A 25,776-nucleotide genomic window follows, 5' to 3' on the forward strand; every position below is an offset into this window, starting at 1 on the left:
ACATCTCATTACAGACAAACTGCAGTAGACTGATATGGCCTGACATTGGCATTTCCACCACACATTTAGTTTAAAGCCTGTGAATACCGTATTATAATTAAACACATAGCTGATCTTAGAGCTGATTCTTTGATTCTATTCAGTATATATTTTTTTCCATGGATGCCGCATCATCCCTCACAGCTGTTTTCTGGAGTTAATTTAGGCTGGCTACTAATAAAATCTTCCTCATGATATGAACTATTTTTCACCAACCAGAGGATGTTTTGAGGAAGACGAGATATACATACATGGAGACAAAACACATTCTGTGTGTATTCTTGATACGATCTGGAAAGAGGAAGAGGAGATTAACATATGTGGCGGGATGAGGGAAAAATGTGGTGTGTGTGTGTGTGTGTGTGTGTGTGTGTGTGTGTGTGTGTGTGTGTGTGTGTGTGTGTGCGTGTGCGTGTGTGTGTGTGTGTGCTTGAGTGTGTACAATTGTGCATAGTATGTACAGTACATATTCCAAGTTTGCGTTTGTATTTTTACAGTTCGTCCGTCCACTCCACTGTTGGCTTGCAGCCGCACTGCAGTCATTCAGTCATTCAGTCATCCAGTCAGATTGTTGGCCCAAATATAGGAATACTGAGAAAAAAGTAGCGACTGAAGGGGAGATAGAGAGATATACTGTGTCTGAACAGAGAGAAAGACAGACGGTATGAGTCGGTCTGGGTTTTAAAGGAAGCACTGTTACCATAACAAATAAATAGTGATGCTGTTCACTTTAGTCTCCCTGGATTCCTCCACACTGCAACACAACATGATACCAGCCTGGATAAAGACAAGTTATTTGGGGGCTGTGGGGGGGGGGGGGACTGTGGGGGGGGGGGGACTGGTAAACAAGTTTACTGATGTGTAAACTTCTTACATTTCAGGGTTATTAAGTGGTAACATACTAACATGCGTAATACAAGCATAGAGGACATATTTGCAATCGTATACTGCACACAAACATCTAGTTGAGGTGAGTTATGTTCTTTCTAAGTGCAGTTGAAACTGGAGTAAGACATTATGTAACACATTAGACGGCTTCATAGCACTTTAACTACACAGTAGAATACTACTGCATACATCAGATATCTCTAATATCGTAGTTTTCTTTTTACAGAAACACTAACAACGGAGCTAAGGCTCTAATCCTTTTAATGAATTATATGTAATTCTTTCAAGTCTTTATGGTAGAGCTATGTTAATACTATAACATCAGTGTTTGGAGGTGGTTTCCCTAATCTTCCATTGAGAACTTGAGACCATGGTGCTGATTAGGATACCTACTGGTTGACAAGAAGTACTGAAACTCATACAGAACATAACATACGTAATATCAACCCTGGCCAAGCAGGCCTTGCGTCTTGGAAGAACGGTAGAAATTTGGTCTCTTGTGTGGAAGACACATAATATAGGGTCGAATCTCTGGTAGGACAAACAGTACAACTCAAGGATTGCAGCTTTAAACATATCATGAAATGAAAAATCTGACCAGTCTGAAGCGAGTGGTGCAACAGCACCCCCTATTGGTACTCTAAACATAGTTACATAGTCACATAGGGACAAAGCTGTTCCTTGGAGTGGTTGCACCACTCAAAAATATGTTTTTTCACGCTCCTAGTCCATATCCGGAGACTTAACTTATTAACTATATATTAAATGTTGGTGTATTTTTCTGTCAAAAGTCCCTACATTTTTTTATCCCAAACAGTTCCCGTCGAATAAAAAGATAATGTGTGATAATGATAACCGTGATTACATTTGCAAGTCCTTATTAATAATAATGAATCGTGATTTCATGAGCTCAGTGTTCCTCCACGTAGCTGAGGTTTGAATCAAAATCTAGATTTATGAGTTTCATGATTCTTGATAAAAACCACCACTGCCATGTTGGAGCAATTCTAGCAATGTCTTTTCTATTTTCTCCTATCATAAAAATATCGGCCTCTAGACATTACATCAGTATTCGTCTGTTATAGGCCAGGTGTTTAACAGACCTCGGCACAATATTATTTTATAATATATTTTGAATGCCTGAACAAAACATTTTTTATAATACACAGAACCTTCAACACCATAAATTAAATACCTCATGAAACAGCAACCCAAATTGCAACCAAATTTCCTGAAGTGAAGGGTGAAATACACTGCACGTTTGGAGTTGGAGAACCTACTGTATGAATTCATAACACAAATAATAAAATAATAAAATAATAATATCTTAGTCCTTTTAGATGAAGCAGTGGGAAAGGTTCCATAATTCATCACAGGTTTAGCAGATTAGCGGAGCTGATTGTTGCTTTACTCCTCTCAGAGTTTAGTCTTTAATCCACTCATCACCTATTTCTAACATGAAATCATGTCTGGTTTAACTTCATAGGAAATTACTTCCTCTTTAATAACCACCACTCACGTCCGTTATTAAAAACACATTGTTGAAAGTTGACGCACTTACTAACTGCTTTGAGAATTAAGACCATGAGTCAGAAGGCAAAGTTTCTCAGTTCCCCGCAGCGAGTGCACACACAAACACACAAGCTGATGATGTGTTCAATTACAGAGCGGAGCGTCCTGTTAGTCTGAATGGCGTGTCAAACCCCATTGAAAGCCGTGTGAGAGCCCTCTGGCATCCTGATTGGAAAAGGCAACACGGGTTACTCTGCTAGTTTCTCTTGGCACATTCTGATTGGCGCTGGTACTGTTCACTCCAGTTCTCAGCCTCACACGCAGTCACGCACGCAAACACTCACACATGTCCAAAAGGCATTTAGGGTCTGGCGTAAGCCCACATGTGGCCGTGTGTGTGTGCGTGCGTGTGTGTGTTGATTTTGTCACTTAGCCGAAAGCGATTTAACGAGAGTTTTACAACTTAATAATAGACACACCTAGACAGTACAGTAAACAACTTTAGTTATCACATTACATACGTAAATGTATGTTGGATGATCACACCACACTGTCACCCAAATGAAGAATAAACTGAAGTCGACATATCAAAATAATAACGATAATAATAAATATAGTTTGAAAAGTTCAAAGCACAAGCTTCAGGCTTATATTTAAAGGTTAATAATTGTATAACAGCTTATGCTGAAATCAAAATCGTGTAATGCGACCATAGGTCGCATTTACTCTGAAAACATGCATCTCCCGTCCGTCTGATAGTTAGACACTCCGTATATGGTCACACCTCATGGCATCACGCCTCCATATATGGTCACGCCTCGTGACATCACGTCTCCATATATGGTCACGCCTTGTGACATCACGCCTCCATTTATTTAGCCTGGCTAATAAGCCAACGGCTGATTCGGTCTGGCTTATTAGCCAGGCTACCATTTATTGTCACCCCTCGTGACATCACGCCTTGTGACACGTCACGCCACCATATATGGCCACCTCCATATATGGAGATCACTCACAACACTGACCCTGGATAACCATACATGGAGAAGACTGAATCATCACCTAGATCTGACTTCAACTCAAACCCTTACATCTCCATATATATACATACTGTAGACATAACCGTCCTTCCTGTTCTGACATTCCATATGTTGATCTGACCTCATCAAACCCTGTGCACTCTAGACACGCTCCATATATGGCCAGTACAGAATTCATTCCATATCGGACCCCCCCATGCCAAAGCGCCAGTGCCGTCACCCAGGCATCGTGCACTTGACCTTGCCCCCAGGGCGTCTTACTGGTAGTAATACTGGATAAATGTACACAGTAACTGTACTGTACATAGTAGTATCCTAATAAAATTGATAGTTCTGGTACGTGATTATGATTGGAGTCGCGTTTAAAGTTGTTGTAAAATACATTCGCACAATGTAATGTGTCAGTATTACTGCACATTCTGAAATACATTGTACGATTATGTCATGAATTTTTATATCCAAAAACAGTTTCTGATAACATTTTAGGCGAGAAATATGCCATGCAGAGGCTTGATATATTTACATTTCAATGTCGTGTTACAATATTCACAGTTCAGGAACCGCCATGCATTAGTAGGCAGTCGGGGACTACTTTCTCCGCTCCACATCATGACAACGCCCCTAAGCTGTTCTAAAATCGTCATAAAACACGGCCTCTTGGGCCTTGTTGCTTTCATTTGTAACTCTGTGTCCATTTTGTACATTATTTATACAAGATTTTACTGTGTAGGTGGGACATCTTCAACAGATATATAACTGTAACTGTAGGGTCTTAACTTCCTCAGTCCAGCCCCAGGACTCTCTATCCTGGTATAGCTGCCTCATCCAGTTAGGTAATGTTCCCCTGAAGGACTGGCTGGTGGTCTGAGTGAGATAGTTTTTGAATAGGTGCCCAGCCGGACCAGCCCAGGCCCAGTCAGACCAATACACACACAGGCTTGCTACTGTTCTATCCCCCTACACGAACTCGCTGGGTTGGCAGTCACTTGTGTCAGGCTGGCATCAGAGGTAGTGGTAGTTAACGCAACTTCATACTGTGCCACGGCTCGCACAGTTGCTTGCAATTGCACTCCCCACTATTTCTACACATTAAAAACCTCAGTGTTAATTTAATTTGTAACTTGACTTACATGTATATAATGTATTGCTGTCTGCAACATAAAAAAAACACTTCAGTTAACCCGCTCTATCTTGTTTTTCATATATTTCTCAATGGAAATATTGTTTAAAGACACTTGTTTTAAAAAAAGATTGGCAGTAGTCAGTTAGCAACAGCAGTTATACCACATATAGTGACACAGGAGCTAGGTTACCTCAGACAGAACCATTTCAATCATGGCACCTATTTTCTTTATTATGCAACTCTGAGAGCCTATTCATAGCTTCAGTTGTTGTCCACGACCACTATTATTACTCTGACCTTTGTGATTGAGAGTTCAAAGCCAGTGTTAATGTCACCATGGTCCCAGCAGCAGTTACCTTTTCACTGTTTGTTTGTACAGTTCATATCCTGCTTGTACCAAAATGATATAGCTGTGGCTTACCTTATGAAGCTGCTGGCCATTAGCTCAATATTTAACTTTAAAATGTGTACTTTCACCTAACTTACCGTATCTCCTCTCCTCTCCTCTCCTCTCCTCTCCTCTCCTCTCCTCTCCTCTCCTCTCCTCTCCTCTCCTCTCCTCTCCTCTCCTCTCCTCTCCTCTCCTCTCGTTTCTCTGTGATTCCAGTCGTGGAAGCCGAGGAGGTCCCTGTGGTCTCGGTCATCGTGGTGACTCTGTTGCCCCTCTTGCTGCTGGCCGTGGTGATCGCAGCCATGTTCTACTGGTACCGGGTGTACCGGCGCCGCGAGCTCAACCAGGAGTGGGACAGCAGCGGTAAGAAGCGCAAGGCCAAGGCCGGGGGGCTGGACTGCAGCGACGCCTGTGCCATCATGATGGACGACGACGGCTCTGACAGCAGCTCCACGCACGCCAACAACCTGAACCACAACACCGAGCCGCTGCCCATTGAGCTGGACCTGCAGGTGCTGCTCTGTTCTGATATGCATTGGCTTTATTCATTGTTGTGCTTGTTTGTCTGATCCGATCTGCTGGATCACTACATGAGGTCCAATAATATACTTTGCCGTATGACTGTGTTGTGTGCCGAAAATAGCGCAAAATAAGCATAAGATTGTCACACAAACACAGATGATGATATGACGTTGTTCTCTTAATGTGATTTTTTAAAACCTCACAACGTTTAACAATTGAATAGATGGTTTCTAAGTCAAATTGAGTCCAGCACAGTACATTTCATTTGTTGTCAAGTGCATGGCACAGTATAATAATCAACTTTTAACCGTTGACCTTGACCAGGTGGGTAAAGGCCGCTTCGCCCAGGTATACAAGGCTAAGCTGAAGCAAAGCACATCAGGCCAGTTTGAAACGGTGGCTGTCAAGATCTTCCCCTATGAGGAGTATGCTTCCTGGAAGAACGAGAAGGACATCTTCTCCGATACGGACCTCAAACATGAGAACATTCTCCACTTCCTGACAGCCGAGGAGAGGAAGCTGGAGAAACAGTACTGGCTGATCACCGCCTTCCACCCCATGGGAAATCTACAGGTGAGAATAGAACATCGATCGCCTGCCTATACCTACTGTACCTACCTAACTACTTAATGTCAACTACCTGTTTTCTTTTCACCCCAGGGGTAAACGTGGAACAATACCTTTTTTATATACACATAAATATACACAATTATTATTCAGTTTTGTAATACAAACCACATAATACAAGCCAAGCGTCTGTTCACCCCGGATCAGTTTTCACCTTCACTGCTGGCACACAGTGATAATGATAGTCATAATGATCCTTCTTTTTAAATAGTGAATCCATTCTCTTTTACCAAACTGAACCTCTCTGACCTGCAGGAGTACCTGACACACCATGTGATTAGCTGGGAGGACCTGTGTGTGCTGGCCAGCTCTCTGGCCAAAGGTGTGGCTCACCTCCATAGCGACCATCTTACCTCTGGACGCCCCAAGGTACAACTGAGACCACAGCATACATGATAGATTACAATTGATCTGTCTGTCTGTCTGTCTGTCTGTCTGTCTGTCTGTCTGTCTGTCTGTCTGTCTGTCTGTCTGTCTGTCCGTCCGTCCGTCCGTCCGTCCGTCATTTTAGACCAAGAAAACTAATACCACTGACTGTCAGGGCGACATCGTGCTAACAGAATCAGAATCAGAATCAGATCAGAATCAACTATCAACTATGTTTTAAATGAAGTTGTGATTTTTATTATTCTATTGTAAAGCACTTTGGTACAACTTTGTTGTTATTTAAATGTGCTATATAAATAAAGATGGTATGTGGTAACAATTTCCATCAAAGATTTCAATCATGATGAACAAAACGATATGAGTAATGTCATATTCAATATCAGTGACTTGTAATATCAGTGACTTGTGTCAGTGCTTGAATGCGACGAGTATTATTTAAACGTCATCAACAGACATCCAGAGGCCCATATCATCCATTCAGATACTTCCAGGAGGTTTTATTTTTGATGCATGGCATGCTATTATTCTTGCTACAGATCCATGTTGATAGGTATATAATGTAGGTCAGTGGTTCCCAAACTTTTTTTAGATGTTGTGAGATGGAGGGTGACTGATTTAAGCAGTCACACCTGGCCTGAGTCAAACTAGAACTGGACTCAGAGATGGGTGTGGCTGCGCACCTGTTGTGCATGGACTTGATCAAGGCACAACAGGATAAATCAGTCATCTCCATCTCACATATCTAGTTTGACCCAGGCCAGGTGTGACTGCTTAACTCAGTCATCCTCCTTCTCACAGATGTTTTCCCGGGGACCCAAACTAGTGAAAATATCAGGGAGTTAACTGTGGTATAGGTGCTTTTATTATTTTCATCAATACTTCATCTCTCTCCCAAGGTGCCCATCATCCACCGGGACATCAAGAGCTCCAACATCCTGGTGAAGAATGACCTGACCTGCTGCCTGTGTGACTTTGGCCTGGGTCTCCGTCTGGATAACTCTATGACTGTTGATGATCTAGCTAACAGTGGCCAGGTGAGAGCTCATACAATATATCTCTTTAAAGGATGCTACTCTTATACTCTAACCTCACGAATCATCCCTATTCTGGGCTTGAACATTCAGAAAAAACTATTTAGAGCCCTTGGGAATCAACTTAAATAAGTATAGGGCTTCATGGTTACGTGAAACTCTTTCAGTAATATTGTATTTATAAAAGCAGGCGTTGAAATATATATGAATTTGCTGTGTGGATAATGTTTTATCGTTCGTAGTGTTTGTTACGGTATAGTACTGTAACTGTATGTTTCTGCTGGAACAAGTCCATGTAAACATCTTGGCTGGCAGTCGTAAAAGAATGGGCTACTGTGCCTTTTAAATTTTCTTCTATAAACTGTGTTTTGTGAGCTCAAAGAAAGCCTATTATCTTTAATTCTGTGTCTGTCTGTCTGTGTCTCTCTCTCTCTCTCTCTCTCTCTCTCTCTGTCATCTAAGCTCTGTCTGTTTAGCCATTTTAAGGCTTTAGTTTGGTTTTGGGGGATATATGAGCTGCCCTTGTTTGTTTTTTCTTCTTTCATGTAGTGCTCTGTGTTGTGTGTTTTGTTTCTGTGTTGTGATGGCACAGACATACAGTACTGTGCAGTAGAATGCTGACACAAGATATTGGACAGAGAGATGAGTGCGACATAGGATTAATGAGAGACGTAAAAGCTTGGTTGTGACATGCAAACACCTTTTAGGCATGTCTGTCTGTCTGTCTGTCTGTCTGTCTGTCTGTCTGTCTGTCTGTCTGTCTGTCTGTCTGTCGGTCTGTCTGTCTGTCTGTCTGTCTGTCTGTCTGTCTGTCTCTGTCTGTCTGCACGTCTGTCTTGCTCTCTCTCTCTCTGTGACCTTTGTTCTGTGTAGTTTATGATTTATGAGTCACTGGCTGAAAATGCCATAGCGACAGGTAATATGGTGCTGACTAATTTGACACACATAAACACACGCCTACAGTATGCATACTGTACGAGCACACATCCACACAGGAAGGAAACACACATCCACACAGTATGCATACCGTAAGGAAACGCACGCCTACAGTATCCATACCGTACGAGAACACAACCACACAGTACGCATACTTAATGAAACACACACCTACAGTATCCATCCATCTTCAAACACAAACACACATTGATTGATTGATTGAAGTATTTATTAACAGTTTGCAGAATTACAGTAGCCTACATTTCAAGCACAACTCAATACAAAAACTGTTAACATACCGTATGCATACGCTACTGTACATACAGACCTAGTGCACACTGCGCATAGCAAGTAATATTTAGCACGTCTACACATTTTGGTATTTAAGCCGTGACGTACTGTAAGCGTCTCCTCCAGAGCCACTTCCGGGTCCTGTGTCCCTCCGTCGGAGCGGTGTTTGAACCGATCTGAGACTAGAACAACCACTAAAGTCTAATTTTACTGCTTTCCCTGCAACAACAAAGCTGGCTGTCGGCCCCACACTGAATACTATCACCATTTATTTAATTGTGTCAACTAAATCCTCCATTAGAGATATTAATGCAATATAGATTCAACGTACTCAACCATGCACACATTCTAAATATGCCCCCGAAATATTGTACTGAGAAAATGGACTGTTACCACCTTCAATAATAATGATAATAATAGTCTTTATTGTCTCCACATCATATCTTTTTTTGTCATGGACACTTGTACAGAACATTAATAATTCTACTCGAGTTGGAAGCATTAAGACCCATTTTAACCCTCAATGGCTTCCTTTCTCAAAAATAACGTTATTGTAAAAAGATTCACGTGTTTAGATATTGCTATTTACTTGATAAGCGGACGGGAGCTGGTGCCACTTGGACCTGGACGTAACGTAGGAATACAAAATGACGTCGGACTAAAATATGGAATGACTATCTCGCCTACATGGGTACTCTGTTCATATATTGTATGTTCCCCCGGCTCAACACGCATAGTTAAATTAGTTAATACCTAGAGGTTGCAACACAAATTGTCGCTGTTGGGTCGAAACCAAAGCGGTTACTAATCTTTAACACTCTTGAACAACAAAGTATGGAATTCATTTAGCAAAAAATAAAAAAAATAAAACATTAAAAAGTTGAAATATGGAGATATGGTACAAGGTTTCTGCTCGAAGCAGCGCAATGTAAAAGTGAATCAACTTGAAAGGGCCGTGTTTCTGGTGTGGCCTGTATTCCCTCCAACTGCTTATCGAATCCGTCGAAACAGGAGGTGAGTCAGAGGAGAGAGTGACATGTTTACTGTGACCGGCTGTGCTTAGTGGCTCATTAATGCAAGAACCCTATAACTCCAATATCAGACAGCGGGATATGAAGTAACAACACGTCACGTGTCTGAAAGGCTGAATCATCTTCAGATGTTTCCACAGCATGTGAAAGTGTTTCTGTGGTGTACTGTATTTGTGTGTGTGTGTGTGTGTGTGTGTGTGTGTGTGTGGGGGGGGGGGGGGCGACAACATGTGTGCGAGTGTGTTTATTAGCAGGAAAAGCGTGTGTACAGTATGAGCTCCTGTATGAAGTTGCTAATATTGTTGCATCATGTTTGAACTGGGAACACCCTACCTACCCTGACAAGCACTTGGAATTGTAGGAGTAACATTTAGTTTGACTCAGTTCCCACAGATAAATATTGTGGAAATATTAGTGATGGGAGATTAATCGGCAAACAGTTCTCGGATTCTAGTTGATTTTTGATTAACCGATTATTCAATCGGACCGATGTATTAATCGGCCCGGTTTTCTTTACAGATAAACAATCCCAAAGTAACAGCTTGAACAGATTTATAAGCTCACAATATTAAATATAATTTGACAGCCTGCAGTGCAGATACCCTGCTACTATACATTATTATATTTTTTTAATTTCAGACTGAGATCATAATACGACGGTATCGGTAATTTCGGTTATCGGCCATAACAGAAATTAATTATATCGGATATCGATATCGCCCAAAATGTCTCATCGGCACATATACTGTATATATATATACAAAATATATATTAACAGTACATGATTAACTGAACGTACATGTGTCTATGGTCCCTGTGTTGTAGGTGGGCACGGCGTGGTACATGATTAACTGACCGTACATGTGTCTATGGTCCCTGTGTTGTAGGTGGGCACGGCGCGGTACATGATTAACTGACCGTACATGTGTCTATGGTCCCTGTGTTGTAGGTGGGCACGGCGCGGTACATGGCTCCAGAGATACTGGAGTCCAGGCTAAACCTGGAGAACACTGAGTCATTCAAACAGACTGACGTTTACTCCATGGCCCTGGTGCTGTGGGAGATGACCTCCAGGTGTGAAGCGATTGGAGGTCAGTACATGGACACGCATTATACTAGTGATTCTTTTTCAATTGTAGGACCCGCAGTTTGATATCCATTAGGCCACGGACCCCCATCACTGGGCCCCAATATACAGTACACTCTGCGCCCTGCTATACTGTAATTTTAACTCTGCGACAGTCCAAATGTAGCCAAATGGAACCGTTTACAGACCCGTAACTCCTCAAGGATCTTATTTAAAGGTTCAAGTTTGTACTTTATTGATACATCTTGTGTACAAGTAAATTATAGTTTCTCTGTTTCTCTCTGTCTTTCACACACACACACACACACACACACACACACACACACACAAACACACACACACACACACACACACACACACACACACACACACGCTATACACTACACGCACTAAACAAAACGCACCTAACTAACGAAGCAACATGAGTCAACACATCGGATTAAGTCATGGTTTTGTCATGTGATTAAGTGAAGTCATGAGTTTGATTGGATCAGAGCACTGTATAGCATGAGACTGAAAGATGCACACATCCACTATAAATCAGCAGGTACATTTTAGAACAGCATTTCTAGGTACGTTAGTTTGTGAAAGTGTTTGACGTCAGTAGCCATTTCCTTTGGTTTTGATAATAAATGGCTTAATCGTCATGATTTATTAGTGGTCACTGCCTGTACTCCTATAGGCTGGGGCGGCTAAGTGAATTAAAAAACTAAGCTCAGACTCAGGACATTCTGAGGTGGTTTTCAGTAAACAGTAAACACATAATAAAAGTTAATTTCTTCCCAGGCAGATATACAGTGCTGTACTGTAAACATTTTCCTCACCATGCATCCTCAACTCTGGTATCTTGAATTCCTGGAATTTCCCTGTGTTCATTTTTGTATGTGTACAGTAGTCCTACGTGTGTGTTTGTATGTGTGTGCGTGCAATCCTGTGCATGTGCAAGCAAACGACAAAGAGCAACGTGTAAATGTTTGTGTCAGTACAAACGTGTGTGTGTGTGTGTGTGTGTGTGTGTGTGTGTGTGTGTGTGTGTGTGTGTGTGTGTGTGTGTGTGTGTGTGTGTGTGTGTGTGTGTGTGTGTGTGTGACTGTGCATGAGTGCGTGCGTGTATTTGGGGGTGGGCTATGGGCTTGGGGGTGGGCTATGAGGATCTACTTTCTTGAACTACTGCTTCCTGTTGGGTGGGAGGTTTGTTGAGGGTGATGGTCCTCTGTGTCTCTGACAGCACCTCAACCTCAGCTCCGAGGTCCACCGGAGGAATCTACGGAATGTCTGATATGTGAGAGAGACCATATGAACTCTGCTTTTGCCCTTCTTTGGGCAGGAAGTCAGAGAAACAGTACGCTAGTGTGGATAGTACTGTACACTGTGAAATCCAGAGTGTTAATTGAACACTGAGAGTGTACAAATGGAACCAATAGGACCCGTAAGGCCTACTGCATATCAAACCAGAACAGGCTACATTTTTTCGGTTCGGGAAGGCACTCCCGACCTGGAATAAACATCGGATAACTCGTCCGATGTTTTTTCCGAGTGTGTACACAGCAAATTACATTCATACCTGGATATTGCGACCGCAACGCACTGTGACGGAGTTATGGAGGTTTTTAACTTTCTAACGATACCTTGTGTTCATGAATGGTCACTAGAGAGAGATTTCAGAGGCGTTTGTACCTCCTGGAAGTTGGCTCGTGTCTCTTCCAAACTACTCAGCTTTTCACTTGCTTCACTTCTGACAGAATGAACCAATGACCAATCACAGTGGCCAATCTAGTTTGTAGGTCGTGTGTAGTCATAACATCTTGGTGGCTCCCGAAAATCCGACAGTTCTGAGCACCCCCACCCGAATTTATGATCATATTGTAGTTTTGGACCAGCTGAACCAAACAAAAGTTGGTTGTTCTCGTGGTAGTTTCGATTCTTGCGCTTAAGGCTTAAGGGTCCATGTATGTGCATCGGGGTAGTTGAAGAGAACACATGCAAACATCCACCACACACACACACAGGAGGTGCACACATGTCATTGCCTTTCTGGATGCCACACACACACACACACACACACACACACACACACACACACACACACACACACACACACATACACATACACATACACATACAGTACACACACACATCACATACTAGTGGAGTGAAGCTGAAAACAGGATTTTGCGCTTATGTTATGATGAGGGATTTTGAGATCAAGGCTACAGTTCAGTTTAGGGTTAGGTGAGCCAGCCGTGTGTGTGCGTGCATGCGTGTGTGTGTGTGTGTGTGTGTGTGTGTGTGTGTGTGCATGCATGTCTTTGGTAGGCCTAGTGGATTAAACATGATACAACATGTAGAGAGGATGACCCTTTTCCCTCCTCAGTATGTAATGGATTTATCGAGGCAGCCTGAGACATTTAGAACCAGACAGTCACATTCCTCTGTGTGTGTGTGTGCGTGTGTGTGTGTGCGTGTGTGTGTGTGTGTGTGTGTGTGTGTGTGTGTGTGTGTGTGTGTGTGTGTGTGTGTGTGTGTGTGTGTGTGTGTGTGTGTGTGTGTGTGTGTGTGTGTGTGTGTGTGTGTGTGTGTGTGTAAGGGAAAGATGAAAAGAGAGAGGTAGACTTCCATACTGAGTCTTGACCCTATTCATTTGTCTGGGACAGTGCCTGCTTGCATCCTTGCTCCACACGCCTCCCTAACAGAGGAGATTGAAATAACCCATATGGAAAAAAAAGTAGAAGAAACATATATGTTGTCCTGTTGCCTCCAATAGTAAGTATTTACATTTTTTATGTATGTCATTTACATGTATGTCATGTAAAGTACATACTAGATTTTATATGTGAACTCTTGAAAGTGGCACCTTTCATACAATCCTCATATAAGACAATAAAGTGAATCATGTATGAATCAAGTAAACAACATGTATGTGATCTATGAGGTAAGTACATGGCAAACTGTATTTTCCTTACATGTTCCATACAATGTTTGTAGTTTTAAATTATATGAGATATATCCTTTCCATATATAAAAAAAATACCATTATAGTATGTATTTTATAGTTTGTAACCATTTAATTTACAAGAAAAGTATGCTTCTTTTATATGATTTTTATAACATTGTTATATGTCAGCCAATACATTATACCTTATAGTTATAAAAAAAACATATGTTTTATCTATGACTATATATAAGTTTTTATATGTGAAGTGTATGATAGGTATAAAAAACATATGCGCTATAGACCCCTGGGAGATGGTTGCTGAGCACCACACCTACTATACCATCAACTCCCACTTCCCGCATCACTTGCCGCACCCAAGCTGTGCTACTCATACGCTGAGTTGCCAGTGCCCAGGATCGAACCCACGAACTTGTGGTCTTAAGGCGAGAGCTCTACCGACTGAGCTACCCAGACACATCCTGACATATGTGAAGTGTTTGATATGCTCTCTTTATGTTTTTTTTTTTTTTTTTTAGAAGATTCTTATAAGTTACCATAGCAGTATAAAATAAAATGCATTGGGAGGTACATGGGGGGACAATGGTGGTGACACTGGCTGGGGGGGCACTGGCTGGGGGGGCACTGGTTGGGGGGGCACTGGGGGCTTGTGTCACACTGGGGGGACACTGGCTGGGGAGGACACTGGCTGGGGGGGGGGGCATCACACTGGGGGGACACTGGCTGGGGGGCACTGGGTGGGGGGTGTCACACTGGGGGGTCACTGGCTGGGGAGGACACTGGCTGGGGGGGGGGGGGCACTGGGTGGGGGGATCTTAAATAATGTAGGAGTCATAAAATGTAAAAGGGAATACAACTCATTATTTTGTCATCTCATGTTATTTCATTGTAAGATTAGGTTTTGTTTAATTTGGATGTCTCTGTGACATACATGGCGTGTATAATGTATTGTATGGTTTCTATACAATATCCTATCAGATTTTGGTTTCACTGATGTTTGCCCAACTCTACAAGTTTGACAACACACAATTACTAAGGATTTTGTATGTGGATTTACTGCAGTAATTATTTATAAGTTCATATGTATTTCAATTTATACTAATTTACTAAGAATATTGTATGTGGATTTACCGTCACATATAGGTCTTATAAGTTACAAAATTATATAGGTTTCACTTTACAAAAACTTACTATGGCTCTTATATGTGCTTTGACTGTTATATAGTTCCTATAAATGACAAAATTATATAAGTTTCACTTTACAAAAACTTACTATGGCTCTTATATGTGCTTTGACTGTTTTATATAGTTCCTATAAATGACAAAATTATATAAGTTTCACTTTACAAAAACTTACTATGGCTCTTATATGTGCTTTGACTGTTTTATATAGTTCCTATAAATGACAAAATTATATAAGTTTCACTTTACAAAAAAATACTATGGATCTTATATGTGCTTTGACTGTTTTATATAGTTCATATAAATGACAAAATTATATAAGTTTCACTTTACAAAAAAATACTATGGATCTTATATCTGCTTTGACTGTCATATATATTAACTACAAGTTTCATGTAAAACATATACAAATTTAGTATTCTTTTTTCCATATGGGAATGCTCTGGTGTTATCGCTATATACAGATTGTGTTATTATAGGACCCTTACTTCATCCATCCATCCATGTGGTACCAGTACTTTTTTGTATACATAATATAAAAAGAAAACTGCAACTAGCTTCAGTTTTGTAGTACAAATCCAGTTTTGTAACACAAACCGCATAATACAAGCCATGAAGCCACAAGTCTGTTCAGGCGGGATTAGGTTTCGTATTCACTGGCTGATCAAGTATACAGTATATGCTAGAAATAGCTTCTAGACATAATGATTTGTATATTGAAATAGTTTATCCATTCCATTTATTTAATTTTATTATTATTATGATCAATACTATCATACTATAATTCCTGGAACCTCTCTGACCTGCAGGAGTACATGAATGGTTCTTTCATTCTCACTTCCTTTCACCCTTTCTATCCATCCATCTCTCTCTCTCTGTCTCTCAGTCTCTCTGTCTCTCTCTCTCTCTCTCTCTCTCTCTCTCTCTCTGTCTCTCTCTCTGTGTGTGTGTGTGTGTGTGTGTGTGTGTGTGTGTGTGTGTGTGTCTCTCTCTCTCTCTCTCTCTCTGTCTCTCTCTCTGTGTGTGTGTGTGTGTGTGTGTGTGTGTGTGTGTGTGTGTGTGTGTCTCTCTCTCTCTCTCTCTCTCTCTGTATCTCTCTCTGTGTGTGTGTCTGTCTGTCTCTCTCTCTCTCTCTCTCTCTCTCTCTCTCTCTCTCTCTCTCTCTCTCTCTCTCTCTCTCTCTCTCAGACGTGACACATTTTAACCAACCAACCTTCTCTGGATTTTTCACGGCCCACTTTCACGCAGTCCACCCATCTGAGCCATATGGGTTGGCCACGTACACAATGATCAATCCATTGTGTTCGGCTTGGATAGTATAGCATATACAGTAGGTTCCTATTTATCACTATCACAATGATAATACAATTTAAAGAAAAAACACCATTAATTTCTATTTTAGATTATTTCTTATAGGTTATATTAAAATCAGACAATCACAATTATTTGGGGTCCCACTCTCAATATACTCACGGCCCACAAGTGGGCCCCGGTCCACAGGTTGGGAATCTCTGAGCTCAACACTCAGGTTAGATCCACCTGCTTCTGCCACAGTTCTCTCTCCAACCCGGATCCCTCCCTAACAACACCACTGAACACGCTATAGTTACGCTAGCTGTAACAGCACAATAATGTGTTAGCCACAAGCGCAGCCACAGGAATTCAGCCCAGAGCTCTCTCTGTGGAGGGTTGGGTATTTCTGATTGTGAAAGAGCTCTCCTGAGAAAGTGCATTACAGTAAATCCAGATTTTCACGATTCAAGAACACAGCCCAATGACTACAGTACATAGTAATCCTCAGAACAGTACTGTAAGTCATTTTTAAGTCGGAGTGAATTGTAAACATATCATCCATCTATTCCGCTAACTGCAATTTGACTGATTTGTTTTGTTTTAACATAATTCATTTCATAGGACCCCCTCGAAAAGGATATGCTGCTACAGCTCAAGGGGTTATTGTTATTCCTAACCAATTATAATTATGTATACATTTTTAAGTGGTTCCCAGCCGCTTCTACAAGTGACTTAGTGTGTATCAGATTCATCTGTGTCTGTCTATAGCACTTGCAACTGATTAGCAAACTGATGACAACACAAACAAGACTGCAGCAGCACTTAAAAAGACACAACTGCACACACTGGCTGGCAAGGCATGGATGCATGCACACTTGCACACATGCATGCCACTTACAAACGCACATGTACAAACACAATGGCAAAGCGTGAACACAGTCGTGCACACAGACGCACACACTATTACAACCCAATATGTCTAGGGGTGGAAAAGGATTGCAACATTATGGAAAGTGAAGCTTTGTTTTATTATTGGCCTTTTTTAGGCTCTTTTAGGTAAAGGTCAAGTACAAGTTCACATGAATTTTGAAGGGTTTCAAACCTAAATGAAAAGTATCTCTTAACAATAAGATATGGGGCAACTCGAAGAAATAATCAAAATAATTTTAACACTGGCTTGCCTAGCAAACTCAGAAAACAAAAGTGTTACAAAGGTAGATGCTAGCACACACTGGCTACACTGACTTACCTATCAAAAGGTGGCGTTTACAATAAGCAGGCTCCCATATTCTATGTAGCTGTAGTAGAAGTACCGACTCTTCCGAACTCCCTGCTTTAAGCATGACATGTGTTCAAACACTGGATCAAGAGGAACACTACTGAGGCCACACCAAACATTTAGTGGACCAACAGTATCATGGACATTACATTAGACCTCAAAGCTCTGGACAGCATGCAGCACAGCTACAGTACTGGCAAACTGTGACACACTGCCAAAGAACACCAGGTGTTGACTAACAGTCAGTTAGCACCTGTCAGTGTTGTACTCTCTAAACCATAGATGCATATACATACACAGATATAACCCTCTTTCTTAACATAATGCAATTATGTAACACGCACGCGCGCGCGCGCGCACACACACACACACACACACACACACACACACACACACACACACACACACACACACACACACACACACACACACACACACAGTAGATACAGTACAACAATGCACACATGAGAAGGCAAAGCGCGATTGTTTTACTCCCAGAGTTACATTAACACTGAGAATTGTACTGTGTATGTAATATATGACTTAAATCCTGTTGAGCCCCAGAGGGTTCCTTAAAATAATCCTCATTTAAACGACAAAAGAAAAAAGAAAGGAAATCAAGCAGCGTTTTCTCCTTTAAGGTCCCAGACAATGTATTCAGCCACAGAGTTTGTTTTTGTCCTAAGCTCCAGGCCACAGAGGTTTCAGACAGATAATCTGAAAAGGAAACCGTTGTAAAGTGCTTCCCTTCCCAGACTGGACATAGTAAGGTTTTTAACCACGGGCCTCCGCCAGTAAGAAACAACAGAGAGACGGAGACAGAGAGACAGAAAGAGAGAGAGAGAGAGACTCCGGGCGCTGCCTCTTGTGTGACATCTGTTCTGAAACCACGGACGGAATTCTTCACATAGCTCTCATCTGGTTGCTGGCCCATAGCGGCTGAAGGCAAGCAGACCGCTCCTCCCTCGCATGCAGCAGAAAAGTCCATCATATTTTAGCTCTCTCTCAGGATTCCAGTTCTCTATAGCCAAATGTATAGTTCATCGTAGGACAGTGTCCCATGGCGAAAATAGACGATCTTCAAGCTCACACATTGTAGATAAAATTCACATAAGGAAGATCCCAACACAGTAATATCCTCTTCCTCACTGTTAATTACAGTACAATGTAATTAAGTTGTTCATTCTCTTAGTTTGAGTTACAAATGGATACGTTTACTCTGGGTTTTGTGCAGTGTATGCAACAGTAAGAAAGGCCATTTCAAGGGGGTGTGGTTAACCAGCCTACGAAAATCTTTTATGTCACTTTTTTGATGTCAAGAGTGGATAGAGGAGATCATATAATTCATTCGTTGGGAGATCAAAAGGTCAGAGGTCCTTTGACGAATGCTTAAGTTCTTGACAGATTCCCAGAGCCCACGACCCTCCAGTCTACTATATTGCCGAATTTCGTGGAAAACGACAGAACAGAACTGCCAAAACTGCGAAAAATGTGTGAATAATCTTTTGAATTACGAAAACAAAAAGGGGTCTCTCTCTCTCCCTTCAGGCTTGACCCCTAATAATAATATTAATAATAATACAGCATGCCATTCTTAGATACTCTAAGTCGCTTTACAAAACCAAATTGAATAATAACTAGTTAAAAGGGTACAAAACTAAGAAAACTAAATGTGATGTATGATGTCTGAGATCCACATGGAAGCCACACTGTTATAACTCATCTTGTTTTAACCTCTTACTTTTAGTTGACCAAGGTCTCCCAGGCCTCTGTACTTGGTCCAACTCTTTCACAACGTAAGATCGTCTATTTTCACCAAATGTTTGCCACAGAATAGGGACGCTAGGGTTCTTATTCTGTGGTGAACTTTTGCTCAAACAAAAGGTCAAACGTTCCCATTTAACCACATCATATGTTTAAATGGGAATAGTTGACCTTTTCCTCTCATGCGTGTTTTCATTTTCGAAACAGCCTACTCTTTAAATTGTTAGACTGGAGGATTTCTGTCCGTTTTCCAGTTTTCACTTTGAGGTCCCGGCTTGCCCCGTGCTATTCTGGGCTTCTCCTTGTGCTTATAGTCCAGGGAAATGTGTTCCATTTGTGCCAGCTGAACAGAACCCCAACAGGAGGTCTAAACAGACAATGCCATCGCTGCCCGCATAGCATAAATAACCCACCGCGTCCAGTGGAATGGGATGGGTTGGGTGGGTTTCTGTTGAAACTCATGAAACGGGGGAAGTTCCACATGTCAAAAACAGGAAGTGTGGGCCTGTGGAGTCAGCTCCTCCGATCCCAGCCTTTCACTTCCTGTCCGGGCGTTCTACGCCGTCCTTTTCCCGCTTCCTGTGGTTGAGGACACACAGAGGGAGAGACCGCAGAGTTCTGATTTATACAAGTGCTATGGATTTTCATAGATTTCCTCATACCTTCAGGTTACCCAGCACTTCAACCCAAATACCACTGGGTCCCTTTATGGGTCCCTTTACTTTTTGTTTCCTGTATTTAGTTTTTAATTATAATCATTTCAAAACCTTTAAGAAATGTTTTTCTTTCAGTAATTTCAAGAATAAATATAAGAAAGAAATTAAGGAATTCCATGAATTTGAAAAACAAATAAATGTTTAAGAAGTATGGTGAAAATAGCCAATCTACAAGCTCACAATGCGGCACGAAGCAACGTTTTGTGAGCTTGTAGATCGGCTCTCTTCACTTTGGGTCCCAAACAAATGTCTAATTTCTCTTTTGGGGAACCACTGCAGTTTAGTTTACTGAGTCCACCCATGGTTCTATTTCGTGGTCCCCTCCTTTTTCCCTGAGTCTACACCAAATCTGTTTGCTGGAAATACAGCCAACCTAGAATCTGACAGCACTCACAATGCTGGGGTTCACGTGGTTATTTAATGAATATAAATAACACGTTAATGTGACGTGCAGTGCAGATGTGGTTAAAAATGTGCAGCTACAAATTGTGGCATAACTGATTGTAAAAAAGATTCTTTGGGTTTTGCTTGATGAGGCAAACTGAGGGTTTGTTATAGCCAGAGGCTGAATGCTGTACAGTGCAATTAAGTTTTGTTAGATGCATGCTATCAAAAACACTGTTGTCAAAATAGCAACACTTAACAGTTATGGCTGCTTTATTCAGAGTCCAATGACTGATCTGGTGGTATGTGGAACCGTATGGAAAGATCACGTACAGTAGGTCTGCTGTGAATAATTCACAAATAAACTGTAGCAATTAGTTGAACAGAGAATGTTGGATAATATTAAGAGGTTAAATGTCATATGATTAGTTTGATATTTAATTTCTTTAAATTGGGCTTATTTGCCTTTAAAGACTTGGCTACTACAACAGTGTTTCGTTTAATGGTAACTGTGAAAGAGGACTCAAAAGCCTTCTCTTTGGGGTTGGAGACAGACTTTGCAGCTGTTGTGTGTTCAGTTTCATGAGGTCTGGACACTGGCCCAGAAATCTGGCTTTCATGGCTGCATGGCTTTGGTGTTGTGATCTCCAACTCTCTTTCATTTGCTGGAGTTTTGAAAATGAAACAGAAAAATGACAGATTGTGAGTTTGGTGTTTTTGAACGGCTTGAGGTCGCAACTAATTGGTTGTTAGTACAGGCCGATTTGTTGTTTTTAGAAACAATCTGCCAAAATGCCAGAGCAAGCCTTTGCCTTCCCAATGGAGGCATCATAAAATATATTTTATTTTGCTAGTCAGCACTATTAGTGCCAACGGATAAACCTAGCAACTCTAATGAAAATAAAGTGTTCATTGGCTCAGGTTGAAATCATGATCTCATAGGAAAGATGTGAACCCACTCTCTCACCATAGTACCAGATACACCTGTTTATACCCCTGTCAGCGCCCACATCTCTCATTCCCCCACCCTTTATCTATTCAACTGTAATAACAGCATGTTTCCAATATTGTTTATACAGGGGTGTCACAGATTAGTGTGTGTGTGTGTGTGTGTGTGTGTGTGTGTGTGTGTGTGTGTGTGTGTGTGTGTGTGTGTTTGTGCGTGCATGTGTTTTCATAAATGAATGTTGCTATGACACCTGCATTTGCCTGCAGGGATAAATAAAGGTTCATTTTCTTATCTTATCCTTGGAGAACAGACTGTGCCTCCCTTTGTGTTCCATCAGTGCTCTGATCGCTGGCTTTTGTGTTTGCAGAGGTGAAGGATTATGAGCCTCCGTTTGGCAGCAAGGTGCGAGAGCACCCCTGTGTGGAGAGTATGAAGGATAACGTCCTGAGAGACAGAGGGAGACCAGAGATTCCCAACACCTGGCTCAGTCATCAGGTACAGTATAAGACAGGGGTTCAAAAACAGGGGTCCCCCAAAAAAAAGAATAAAGGGAAAAAAATGGTTGGAAAATGGAAATTAACAGTTTACATACAGTAGTACACCAAGTGCATGCATAAACTTTCCTTAATGATTATATCTGGTTTCATCTGGTATTGTATTGGGGTGGGGAGGGTGGCGGGGCGGAGCAGGGGTCGTGAGACATGGCCAAAGCATGTCCGGGGGTCCCCAGCCAAAAATGTTGAGAACCCCTGATATAAGATACATGTAGGACACGCATACTGTATTGTGCCGAATATAAGATGACTCTGATTATAAGACGACACCCCATTTTTCAAGACTCATTTGTGGAAAAAGAACATTGAATTGAATGTCGATAATACGACCCCGTTTTTTAGGATATTTCCCTTGGAAAAAAACGTAGTCTTATATTCATAGGGATATAACCAAGTAGATAGGGAAATACATGCATGCTTCACTGCACATAACTACCGTACATTATACATACACAGTAAAATGTCCAGTGTTGTACTGCACATTGTCCAATTTAGATTGTGAACATACTGTATTATGTGTACTATTGTGTAGTGTATATCATGCCAGCGGAAAAACATATCATACAAAATACATAAATACAAAGTTTGCAGCTACAATCTGTGAACCGAGAATGTTATTCCTCTGCTCTCCAGGGAGTGGCGATGATGTGCGCCACCATCGAAGAGTGCTGGGACCACGACCCAGAGGCCCGCCTCACGGCGCACTGCGTCGCCGAACGCCTCGACGAGGTCGAGTTTAACATCGACAAACTCTCCAGCCGGAGCTCCTCTGCAGAGAAGATCCCGGAGGAGCTGAAGATACCGCTAGAGGAGGAGAATTTGGCAGAGGAGGCGAAGATAACGGAGATACAGGAGATCATACCGGTGGACTGTTCTGTCAGCGATGAGAAGGACTCTTCAGGATGAATGTCACCGCGGGCACTTATTATAATTTGTTCTACCGTCTGTATTATGGGATTGAAGACAGCTGTGGTGCAGGTGGTTCACAGAGGAATATCACAGGAGCTGAGCTCCTGTATCCAGAACACTTTGAGCCAGGAAGAGTTGTGTCACAGCATCTAAACTTCTCTACGAACCCCTTGTGGGTTTCTCTTTGATGCTAAATAGTTTGTTTTATTCAGGACTCTAGCACCTGATAAAAACATTGTTTCCACTTTCCACACAAACAAAGGCTCATGCACACAGATTGATCTGATAGACCTGCAGAAGTTATTTTTTTACGCATTCAGATGCAATTAGCGTGACTGCAAATGTTTGGTAAATGTCCCCATCCCATACTGGAGAGTATATGTCTCAGAACTGCCTCATAGATCCTTCGAAATATGCAAACATTGGCCAAAAATATACTTGAAAATATATTTCGGACTAACTACATTTTCATATATTAATTATTATTTTAGCACCTCAAAAATATATTTTCTCCCTATAGTTTCTCTAAAAGATCTATATATTTTTTAAACATATTTATTTTCTGTATGGGTCATCTCATGCTGAAAAGCCAAAGAAAGAAACACTCAAATACTGAAAGTAAAGGGAAAGCTTCCAGGACACAATAAAATCCTCCATGTTCATTTATCCATTTTTATACTCTGAGAGTTTAAAACCAAATGGAGTCATATGGATCCATTTGCTTTCAATGGGCTCTAAAGTACACGGTGGCTTTTGCAACCCTTGTATGGACAGAGTCAGACTCCTTATGAAAAAGACTGGACAGGGCTGATTTCAAACCAAAGTCATTTAATTTGCACTTTACGGTGAGATACCTTTGCATAACAGATGTTGTTTTGTTGGTATATTCTAATGTGGGTGTGTTTGGATTAATGAGGGGTTTTAGTGAGTGTGGAATGAGCCAAAATGTAAACAAGACATATTTTGCCATAACACTAATGATGCTGATCCCAGCAGGAATTCAAATGAGTGTGTGTGTGTGTGTGTGTGTGTGTGTGTGTGTGTGTGTGTGTGTGTGTGTGTGTGTGTGTGTGTGTGTACACATACATGAACAGTACCGTGCAGAATATGTACTGTACAGTATTTGGTTTGTATAATGTTCTTTGTGGATCTTGTGAATGCATGCGTTTGTTTTTACATAGCTAGAGTATAACTTGTTTGCCAAATAAGCAAGAACAATGTATATAGACAAGTGTACATAAAAAAGACAAGAGTCAAAAGGGACTGTAATCCTATTTTTTAATGCAAATGGAGAGATATTTTACAGAGAAATAAAACGTTGTGGTTTTGGTTTATATCATCAGCCTGAAAACATGAGCATTGTGCCAAAGATTTCTTTTTTAATCTTGCCATGTATGTACTGTATGTATTATGTAAGATATTGTAAATCTTTTATGAATAAAAATATTTCTGTATTGACACATTTCCCACATATCATTATCTCAAGATTTATCATCTGATCGTCAGGGCCTTTCCTTTCATAAGGGCCTCTTTCTACTACACAGTAAATTTGTGCACATGTAACCAAATGGACCTGTAAATTCCTCACATTCTAACTCTGGGTACAAATGCAACTCTGTGTACACTCCGAGTTACAAATGGATAATAACACAGAAATGTTGCTTACTGTAATTTGACGTATACTTTTGGGTATTTCGGGGTACTTTTGGAAATCCAGTGGTCTGGAACTGATCTCAACTGAAGAAGTAATGTTTTGTATCATTCGTTTTTGTCCCAGGCTCTGAGGATATGTAGCAGGTGTCCTGATTGAAATAGATCTACGATCTGCAGCCAGGATCCATTGAGCGGAATAACCTCTTTCAGTCTGAGCTGTGTAGCATGCACTTGTTTATAGTGAAGTCAAGTGAGTACCAATCTAGACAGAGGTCTGCTCGAGGCTATGTGTGTGTGTGTGTGTGTGTGTGTGTGTGTGTGTGTGTGTGTGTGTGTGTGTGTGTGTGTGTGTGTGTGTGTGTGTGGTTGTGTGGTGTAGACATTCCAGTGCAGACCAGAGTTTGTACCAGGAGAATAAAATGACAGGGCTGCTAGGCCAGCGTACTGGCTCTCGTCTGGCAACAGCAGGGAGCACTGAACAGCGGCTACTAACTCTTAAGCATACACACATACAATACAGTACACAGCAACAGTGTTAGTTTCACTTTTGAAAAGCGTAAATATAGTTGCTGTGCAGTGTGTACGGTGTACCTTGTTCTCTCCTTTATGAGTCTCATGTCCTTTCATCATACAATTGTGTCAACCGCCGAGAATAACAGCTTTTCAGCTGAATCCTGTTTCAGCTTTCAGTAAAGTTACCAGATACCTGATGAAGGTCGTTTAGACCGAAACGTTGTCATCTAATAAAACTACTGCTCTATGAGTGAAGACAGTGTGCGGAACCCCTTTTCTTCTCAGCTTTCAGTAAGTTGAAATGTTGTTTCGGCAAGTGACACGGGTCGCACCAGAAAGTATGAATTGAAGCTTTTAGTCTGTCCTTCTGTCCGTTCTCGCCCTCTATCTGTGTTTCTCTCTCTCTTTCACCCTAATTCCCAATCTTTTGTTCATTTTCCATCTCAAATCCCAAGTTCCCTCCCTTATGGCTGTGTGTCTGCTGGTATATTCCTGGAATCACTGACTCTCCTTAGGGCCAAACATCCTGTGTCCAGAATTAACTTCTGGCCCGCTTTCCACTCTTTTATAGGCCTCACTAGTGGTACTGTTTTGCACATATTCCACTGGCCTGCTGTCACCACTCTCTGCCTCTGAATAGCTACACTAGGCCTACAATTTAAAATGTTACGAGGCTGATCAATTCAGTATCACTTTTGAATGAGAAAAAACAAATGAAAGAA

At 41.4% G+C, this 25,776-nt stretch overlaps 1 protein-coding gene across 1 annotated transcript in view; it reads left to right on the top strand.

Moving 5' to 3' along the window:
- LOC308318979 (TGF-beta receptor type-2-like) overlaps positions 1 to 23,969 on the top strand; it is a 37,672-nt gene extending 13,703 nt beyond the window's left edge. The window contains exons 4-10 of the mRNA XM_080768730.1: positions 5,210 to 5,505; positions 5,840 to 6,088; positions 6,398 to 6,511; positions 7,426 to 7,563; positions 10,768 to 10,909; positions 21,793 to 21,920; positions 22,613 to 23,969. Coding sequence (XP_080624856.1) covers positions 5,210 to 5,505; positions 5,840 to 6,088; positions 6,398 to 6,511; positions 7,426 to 7,563; positions 10,768 to 10,909; positions 21,793 to 21,920; positions 22,613 to 22,885 — 1,340 coding nt within the window. The 3' untranslated portion in view covers positions 22,886 to 23,969. The remainder of the gene's footprint in view (positions 1 to 5,209; positions 5,506 to 5,839; positions 6,089 to 6,397; positions 6,512 to 7,425; positions 7,564 to 10,767; positions 10,910 to 21,792; positions 21,921 to 22,612) is intronic.
- Positions 23,970 to 25,776: the final 1,807 nt, after the last annotated feature.

The sequence above is a fragment of the Protomyctophum bolini genome, assembly GCF_963924005.1.
Source record: "Protomyctophum bolini genome assembly, chromosome: 7".
NCBI lineage: Eukaryota > Metazoa > Chordata > Actinopteri > Myctophiformes > Myctophidae > Protomyctophum > Protomyctophum bolini.